Below are 8,923 nucleotides of genomic sequence, written 5' to 3' on the forward strand. Positions count from 1 at the left end.
GTCCTCCAACAACGTTTTATAACGGTCATCTGTGCCGACAAATAGAAACTTATTATTTATGAGACACTAATGTACTTTTCAATACAGTGGATGCCGATGACTACAACATTGCTACGCTGTATGGAACGAGTTTGATCTCTGGAGCAGAAAAAGTGTAGGTGTTCTGCTTTTCACATGAATAATGTGAGCTTGTATACATTTTTTTAGAGATGACAAGTCAATAGTATCTGTTTTACCGGTGTAATAAAAGAAAAAAAATGAAGGAAAAGAGGAGCTTGTAATTACAGGGCTAGGATGTTGAATGGACAGGCAAGGAAGCCTTAAATGATAGATTCCGACATTTTGAATCATGTCCAATAAAAATTTTACAAAAATTTCTTGCATTTTCACAGAAGGAGGTCGTGTGACAGATAAAGTGAGTAATGACTGTAGTCATATCAGAGCAAGCAGCTGTCATGTTGAAATGGTAGTTAACTGTTTGCAACCTGATCCTACGTTACTTCAGCATTCTTCCATTCTGTCAACTTGTCCTTACTGTGATCTGGTCTCTAGAGTAAATTCTCCTGTTCAGGCTCACCAAGCGGGACGTGGAGGACCACGCTGCTCATCCGTCGACAGAGTCCAGAAACTTCGAGTTGCGCCTGACTTCCGGTGAGCAGCTGCGCATGTCTGTACAGAAACGTTCCGCCATGAGTCCCGACGTGACGGTGGTAGAGCGTGTCTTTGGGAAGGAGAAGGTCAGCCGCCCACAAGTCCGAGATTGTTTCTTCAGCGGCGGCCTGGAGGGTGAAGAGGGGCACGCCTCGCTGTCACTGTGTGATGGACAGGTGGTAAGTGGTCGGTATACAGACAGGTGGTAAATGGAGGATATACAGACAGGTGGTAAGTGGCTGACATCAGACTTGAATTATGTCCCGCGAGGAAGTGGTTGGGTGGGAGATTGATAGTAAAGATACAGACCTTTGAATAAAAGTCTGTACAGCTGCCCCGGTTGATTAATATTTTACAATGTAACATAAAGATGCTGAAAGATAGTCTTATCAAATTGGATTCAGATCGGAGCCATACAGGCCCAGGGAACGAGATTTCGAACTGCACGCACTTCCGCAAGCTGCTGCCACAAAGCGTCGCTCAGCAACCGAGCCTTTGCGCGTGCTCGTCACGTGGTCCGACTCCAAGCAGAAAATGGACGTAACTAATGACGTCATCGTTCCTGACATTCCTGACAAAAGCGACACAGAAGGAGACAATTCCAAAGGTGAGATGTCGAGTGTTAATGTGCGTAAATAAATGTAGAAAACCAATGAAAGGAAATAAAAACAAGAAAGCAGACAATAAATGTTTCGCAACTCGAGTTCAGAGAGAAAGAGCGGAGTGAAGTCGACATTGGACAGTTTGGCGTGACCGAGTTGCCTGTTTGTAAAATGGTGTCTTCTACATCACGAATTAGGATTAGTTTGTTTTCCTTTGCGAAAGTGTTTAAAATATGGCGGCATACGTGATCCGGTGCACAGCGATGTTTTAGAGACGATTCTGTGTAAGCAGTTCGTTTGAAACTCGAAACATTTATCGGAAACGATTCTCAACTTCAGCATCTACATGTTTATTAATAGCTTTTTCCCTTTCATAAAATTCTACAAATAATTAATAATTGTAAAATTATGTGCCAACTAATTTATCTTACAAACAGCAACATATATAAACTACGAATAAATTCATGCTAAGACATCGTGAGTTGTATTTCACATTTCTCATTCTTTTATTCACCATAGAAATGCGCATGCGGTCAGTGCAAGACAAAATCGTGGTCATGGAGATCGGGGTTTACCTGGATCGACTGTTCCTGGAAAAGATTAATGAGAGCTTGGGACTGAGCACAACTCAACAGCTTACAGATCTCGTCACTCTGAAATGGAGTGGCGTGAGTAGTGTGCACCTCACACATTCGTGTGTGCTGTGTGTTATTTCTGTGTACTTTGTGGTTTTGTGTTATCTCTTCGTGTACTGGGGTGTGCAAAGGTCGTTATATTTTCTTTGCAAATACAGATTTGGTTCGTTTTGGATGGTAAGTGTGCTGTGATGCAACAGGATGTAGTGACAATGTGTCGTAACACAGGGTTATCACCATATTTTGTGAAGTCACATTTCTGAGCCATTCTTAGCAGCTAGAATTTACCTCTTTCATAATTTTGCATCCGCCATCTCGTTCTTTGTAGTTTTTTTTTTCATTGGAATACTCACAGCCTCTTGATATGATTTATTGAATTTATATATTTATTGGCTGGTGATAATCCTATTCAGTTATAAACACCACTGGGATAATAAAACCAGATACTAGAGAAACGCAACGAAAATATGTGTGGATCACTATTTTTTTAAAAATTTCATACATATAACTGACTAAATGTGAAAATCGAAATCAAGGACTCAGTTCATCTTTTCTAGAAGGCGAACCGATAAATAACTTCATTATTTTCTACATACCATTCTACGATCTGTCAACAGGTCTATGCTCTGCTGTCGAATCCCTTGGTGGTCGGCTGGAACATCACCATCAAAGTCGTGCATCTGGAGATATGGCGGGAGTCTCCTGTGAGTATCCAACAGTCGTCACAACTGGCGGCACACGACATTTTATTTATTTAATCTGTTAGTAAACGGAATTTATTTATTTAATCTATTAGTGAATGGAATGGTTTATTTCCAGGTTTAATTGTTGACATAACTTTATCTTGTATGAGAGTCTTAGACACTGATGCACTTTTCTCGGAAGGTAATGATATGGGCCACAGATAGAATTTCTCTTCTTAAGATATCTTGTATTTGCCTTATTTTACTGCCGCCTTTTACTATGGTCCTTGCAGCAGTACAGAAATCTCGGATTACTGACTTGTTCATTTCTTTCAGGCAGTAAAAAACTTAATTTTCCTTTATTCCCAAACAGTCCTGGTACAACGAAACAGTTAACAACCTCGGCGGACGTATGGACATGATCTGCAGGTCCACTACTGACAAGCCTTTTGACCACATCTTCCTGGAGACAGCGTATGTGCTCTCAGGACGAGTCATCAGCCTTGTCTTCAGTATTCACTTGAATCTTTCTTTCTTCTGTCCTGTCATTGTGTAGGCGAACCTCCTATCTGTAACTCTGTGCTTCACGTAACGTAGGCAATGTACATGCATTTGTACACTTTTAAAGCCTGTTACTAGTTAATTGTCATCAAATATATCATATTCGTCAGGAACACTCCTGGCAGTACCGTAGGATTAAGCTGGCTGGGTACCATGTGTAATCCGAGATGGCGCTGCTCTATTGGCAAAGGAGTAAATCTTAATAGCTGGATCGAGGCCCATGAAACAGGTCACAGGTAGGTTGAAACACGCATTTGATTTGAGAGTCTGATTTTTGATTGGTTTATACAATTTTACAAAACTCATCAAGAGATAATGGTAACGGCAGCTATGACTCATACAAGCAGTTTCGGTAGGCCATCAGCGCTTTCACTGGACGACCACTAATGTCTCCACCACCAGAAAAATATTCACCCTTTTCTGTTTAACCGGACAGGCCTAGCCCTAAGTTGCCTCATCAGAAGCATCCCCTCTAAATAAAAACTGCTAACTTTCCGTTACCTACACTTCTGCACTAACACGAATCCCGACATTTTTTTATCCGGTTTATTTTGACTGTTTCAGTCAGTCGTTTCATTAGTTTTTAGTTCATTGCCACAAATGGTATAAATAAGTTTCTCTACTATCTTAAGAACAGAAAATTTCAACCCATATGGTACTAGCTTGCTCTTACGCACATTCAAAATACACAAATTCTGTAATTCATGACGATCACGTGCAGCATGGGTCTGAACCATGACAACACCTTCACGACTTGTGACCCCAACGTAACATCAGGCTTCATGTCCATGAAGGAGACTATCTTCAGAGACTGTTACGGCCCGGTCCTCGACAGTTCTCTGAGGTAAGGTATCTTGTAGGATTCTATTTTTACCTACATACTTCATTGTAAAACTCTCTCATACATATTTTACAAAAGAGAGACAAATGAATGAAATGTGCACACGTTTGCACACATCCACAAACACACAATGCACACACAGCAAAAGAACTTTCAAGCCAGTCCTTCACATGTCTTGGCATGTCTTCACTCCCTGTCTGTCACCAGCTCCAAGACCTGTCTGTTTGAAGAGAACGTTGACAACTCTATGTACAACAGGGTTAACAACATCGCACCCCTGTACAGAGGTAAGAAAGCTTTATAGCAAGCCATTGTTGTTGTTATTATTATTGCTGTGCTCTAGGTCATGATTCTATATTAAATTTTTCTAGCATTCTAGCATTTTCAGAGATCGCATATTCACGAATTTTACTGTCAACACACTTTGTGATAAAACGCAGACATTTACACATGCGCAGTCTCTTTCTCTCACACACACATATATATACAAAAGACATTGTGACTGTAAGGCTATCATTAATTACAGACACCAAAAAGTACTTAAGCACGTTGATAAAGAAATCACGCATAAAACTAAACGAAACCAAGTTGACGACGACTGACGATTGACGACGACGATGCTGCTGCTGCTGCTGCTGCTGCTGCTGCTGCTGCTGCTGATGATGATGATGAAAACAGGTCAGCTGCTTGGACTGGACGGCCAGTGCAAGTTGGTGAATGGAGAGGGTTCGAGTACCTCCATAGTCCATCGGCTGACGTAAGTTCTAGCATAACATTATTTGGAATAAATTCAACTGCTTTACCTTCCATACAGACTGGATTTCGCCTTGACCAAGGACAGAGAGTACGCAATTAATATATATTAGGGTAGACAGAAATATTTGTTAACACTTCTTTTGCTTTTAATGCAAAACAAAAGCTAATACCATAGTATATGTTTCGTTTTCATGAAGCAAGCAAAGTTTCTCGAAAATAACTGCATTTATACTTTTAGTGGCTATGCAAATAGTCTCTTGATTAAATATAAAAAAAAACTTGAGTGAAATTATCCTCATAATTATTTCACTTAATTATTATTAATCGCTAATATTATTAACTTGACGTTCTTATCAGTTAGTTTTTGAAATGAACTTATTGGTTAAATTTGTTTATTTGTTAATTACTTTTGTATCACTTCTCAGCTTTGTAATAGGCTTACCTGTATACAAAAATCGCCAGTTGGAAAAATCGCTCTGATGAGTACATTTACGGGAACCCCATGCGGGAAAGAACAGGTGAGTGTACCCACGTGTTTACCATCGGTGTGAGAGAGTGTAAAAGTGTTCGTGCGCGTGCGTGGGTGCGTGCGCCAGTCCATGTTTGTGAGTATATAGTATATTTCCTTTTACAGATGTGTTTAAATGGAGCGTGCGTGCCGTGGGTGAAGACTGTCAACCCCGACTATGTGCGTCCTCTGGTGAGGGAAGGTGACTGGGGACCATGGAGTCCGTCGTCTCCCTGTGACAACACTTGTGGTGATGGTGTCAGCGTCTCCACACGACAATGTAACAGACCAACGTACGTTTCCTGCCACGACAACAGCCAAACACGAGTAACACCTGTCTATCATTACAAGGGTCACTCAGCAGTAGTATTAGTAGTAATAATAAAGTTGATTTATATAGCCCTTTAATTAACCTACCATCAAAGGCAGGCTCAAAGATGGTCTCAGAAGCATAGAGTTGATTGTGAGCAATGCTAGTGTAGCTATTAATGTTTAATCTGTGTTTGCAATCAATAATCCATTCATTTCCCCCATCAATCCGTCTTTGCATTTTTAATACGTTCATTTTCCACCTTATTTCTGTCTTAGCATTCATTAGTTCGTGTTTCTGCTTATTTCTTTGATACTATTTGATTATGAGACTGAACATTACCTCTCATAGCTATCACAATCCTCTTCTATCTATCATATACCTCCGTTACAACTATGCCAACATATCACCACGTATGATTTTGTCGTATTTTTACGTATTTGTTTTCTGCAGCCTGTTTTTATGATATGTTTAGAAGTAACACGTGACCTTTTTAATTAACAGACCAAACGTGGCCCCGTTCTGTAATGGAGATGTCCTCAAAGCTCAGATGTGTCCATCTCGACAGGTAAAGTGTTAGTTTCGTTTATTGTGTTAGTAGAGTTGTAAACACCCTTCATGCACGTGCACGTACAGTTAGGTTTCTGAAATAAAAAGAGCTTAATCACAACACTACAGTAATTTATATAACATGCACATCTGTTTTATGGCACCACGCATACAACATGCACTAATGTCAACTATCCATAACATTTCTTGACTGACAGCAGGACTTTTCAAAGACGTGAAATGTGTGACATCGTGTTTGTCGTGACTCTTTCGAGTTTCGTGATGACATCCTTCTTGTCGTTCAAGGTGTGCTCAGGTGAGAGCAGCGTGGAGTCGGAACTCGTCCAACAGCGGGTCAAGGCCGTGTGCAGCAGGGTAAAGGCCAGCGGTGCCTCAGTCTACAACCTGACCGGAGAGGGCAAAGTGCACGGCACCAGCGGCGGTGAGTTACTCAACAGCCGGAAATTACGATCTGATTTATAAAGGAAACGCCGAATGATTTGAGTGCCAATCCCACGAGAAGAATTTATCACGTTTCACAGCTCACCATCCTTTCTCAACTTTACAGAGGTTGACAAGTGCACGGTGACCTGTAACCTTGTGACAGGGACCTCATCAGAACGCTTCCTCCTACAGGACGGGACACCATGCTGGGGTGAGGACAACGACAGGGACCACGACTCTAATGTCAGAGGCATTTCGTGGCGATGTGTACAAGGCCGATGTCTGGTGAGTGTGTGTGTTGTTTTTTTTTTTAAATCATCACCATCATTATCGTGAGGTCCTCAATAATTGTCGCTAAGTTACTGTTGCTGTTTTGTTCTGTCTGCAGGCCTTCGGGTGTAACGGCAAGAGTCTGGGTGAGGGAGGCGGTGTGGAGAAAGACAGGTGTGGAGTGTGTGGCGGGAACGGCTTGTCTTGCCCCAAGTAACTTGGTCAACTCACATCATTGGACACAATAAGCAGAGACATAGGTAGTGAGCCCTACACACACACACGCACACTCTCGCTCATACACTAACACACTCACACTCTTGATCACTCCTTACACACAAACACATGGGCGCTCGCGTGCAGACATACAAATACTGATATATGCAAAAGATAGGTTTACTTAAGGGCAAAGTGGAGTCAAGACGCTATTGTCATCGTTATTATTTTTATCATCGTCGTGGGTGTTACATGTCTTATCGCAATTGTAACTCTGTTCTTGACTCTTTCAGGTTTCCGAGGATTGAGCAAATGTTGTAATCAGACTTTCTAGTCTGGACATGAATGATTGTCTTGATGCTTTTATCGGTAGTAACATTAGTGTTAGAAAGATTCATTTGTCAAGCACACAAGAAAGTGTTATTAAAACTCATACAAACATTTTTTCCTTTTTTTCAACGTGTGTGTGCGCGCGCGTGCGTGGGCAGTCGTGGGACTGGAAAACACTGAAAAAAATCTGCTACCAAGGACTATGTAAACAAAAGACCCTCTGTATCGTGAAGAACAATGGACCCTTTAGATACACTGCACAGCGGAGGTCAATCTAGATCAAGATCAATCCAAATTATCTTTTAAATAGGTTGGCGATAAGAACAGAGCTGATTGTTAATACTTAATAAATTCCGCAATAGGCCAACATTTGACGACCTCAGATCTTTAGCTTTACCCTAAATAATAAGACGTGTTTTGGACTGGATGTCACTGCCGATAAGCTTGTGATTTCAGATTCATTACACTTACAAAATTCATTTTTAGTTTCACGGTCAGGCCAGAGGAACTCGATGACCGACCTTTTTGACGGCCAGTTCGTGTCTTTGATATCAACGTAAATGATAAGACCAAAGTGCGTTCGGTAGAGAGGTCAGCATTTCACCTTTCAGGTGTACAGTTGCAGAATAAACAATACCCAGTCAACATCTGTTGCTTATCACTATTTCGATTATTGATAGAGGCAAATCTGCTTTGTATCTCTAGCAATTGTATTTTAACGTGTAATGTAAGCACATGTGTGGTCATCAGGTACAGTTACTGATCGGGATATTATCGTTTGCATGTATGAACACAGATGATTATGATTATGATTATTATTATATTGCTGCAGTTTCCTTGTCATTTCTACTTTAGTTCGCTTTCTTTCCTATATTAATGGATGGCGATTGTTTTTCTTTCAAAACTACAATGACCTGTGAGTGAAACATGACGTCAGGCTTGTATACGGGGCCTGCTGAAAGAAGTAAAAATAAAGTGAGATAATTCAGAAAGTCATTAACTTCTATTTGACAGAATTACGGGATGAGACGTTAAAGTGATCTCAAATCACAGAGAGAAAACAATACTTCAAACAGAACAAGAGGAAGTCAAACAAATGTATGTAGTCAGGCACCTACCCGCATACAGCAACACTTACATTATCTTGCAGCTTTCGAGAAAACGTCCAACTGACCTGACGGCCACTAGCTGTGATGCACTTGCGTGTCTTGTGACAAAATTTCGCTCACTGTCCAAGCACAGGCCTCCTTTGTCCTATTTCTGTGACTGTTCTCTTCCGCAGGAGAAATGCTAAAGTCCAGCAAAGAGTTCAAAAGTAAAACAAGTTAGGCACCGCGGGCAATATTAACAAAGATAACAGCACTCAGATAACTCCCTTAGCTAGGTTAGGTGGCAGTGAGTGGGTTCACAAAGGCAGATTTATTTTGTTTGCTTATTTATAGATAGTGGTGTGTGTATTTTTTGGTGGTGGTGGTAGTGACCAGAAGTAGTTGTCGTCTAATATGTGTGGAGCGACAATTTATTGTGACTACAGAATGAAGGCTAAAGTATCATGCCTTGATCCTAC

At 41.0% G+C, this 8,923-nt stretch overlaps 2 protein-coding genes across 2 annotated transcripts; both read left to right on the plus strand.

Moving 5' to 3' along the window:
* The first annotated feature begins 97 nt into the window (after positions 1-97).
* LOC112557759 (A disintegrin and metalloproteinase with thrombospondin motifs adt-1-like) lies at positions 98-5,503 on the plus strand. Its single transcript, XM_025227786.1, has 12 exons — positions 98-154; positions 572-830; positions 1,056-1,258; positions 1,773-1,921; positions 2,506-2,592; positions 2,945-3,045; positions 3,243-3,368; positions 3,854-3,976; positions 4,181-4,260; positions 4,652-4,730; positions 5,155-5,247; positions 5,364-5,503. Exons 3-11 carry the CDS (start codon positions 1,186-1,188, stop codon positions 5,207-5,209), a joined length of 873 nt encoding a protein of 290 aa, XP_025083571.1. The 5' UTR covers positions 98-154; positions 572-830; positions 1,056-1,185; the 3' UTR covers positions 5,210-5,247; positions 5,364-5,503.
* LOC112557761 (A disintegrin and metalloproteinase with thrombospondin motifs 15-like) lies at positions 4,748-7,461 on the plus strand. Its single transcript, XM_025227787.1, has 6 exons — positions 4,748-5,530; positions 6,052-6,115; positions 6,403-6,538; positions 6,665-6,825; positions 6,929-7,070; positions 7,320-7,461. The coding sequence occupies exons 1-5, from the start codon at positions 5,232-5,234 to the stop codon at positions 7,025-7,027; spliced, it is 759 nt and encodes a 252-aa protein (XP_025083572.1). The 5' UTR covers positions 4,748-5,231; the 3' UTR covers positions 7,028-7,070; positions 7,320-7,461.
* Positions 7,462-8,923: the final 1,462 nt, after the last annotated feature.

The sequence above is a fragment of the Pomacea canaliculata genome, linkage group LG2 (genome assembly GCF_003073045.1).
Source record: "Pomacea canaliculata isolate SZHN2017 linkage group LG2, ASM307304v1, whole genome shotgun sequence".
Lineage (NCBI taxonomy): Eukaryota > Metazoa > Mollusca > Gastropoda > Architaenioglossa > Ampullariidae > Pomacea > Pomacea canaliculata.

Bases quoted from the DNA above. Each gene is read 5' to 3' on its own strand.
- LOC112557759 (XM_025227786.1), top strand. From the start codon at position 1,186: ATGGACGTAACTAATGACGTCATCGTTCCTGACATTCCTGACAAAAGC. The intron at 3,977-4,180 runs GTAAGGTATCTT...GTCTGTCACCAG, and splicing joins GTCCTCGACAGTTCTCTGAG to CTCCAAGACCTGTCTGTTTG. The intron at 4,261-4,651 runs GTAAGAAAGCTT...TGATGAAAACAG, and splicing joins CATCGCACCCCTGTACAGAG to GTCAGCTGCTTGGACTGGAC.
- LOC112557761 (XM_025227787.1), top strand. From the start codon at position 5,232: ATGCGGGAAAGAACAGGTGAGTGTACCCACGTGTTTACCATCGGTGTG. The intron at 6,116-6,402 runs GTAAAGTGTTAG...TTGTCGTTCAAG, and splicing joins AGATGTGTCCATCTCGACAG to GTGTGCTCAGGTGAGAGCAG. The intron at 6,826-6,928 runs GTGAGTGTGTGT...TTCTGTCTGCAG, and splicing joins GTGTACAAGGCCGATGTCTG to GCCTTCGGGTGTAACGGCAA.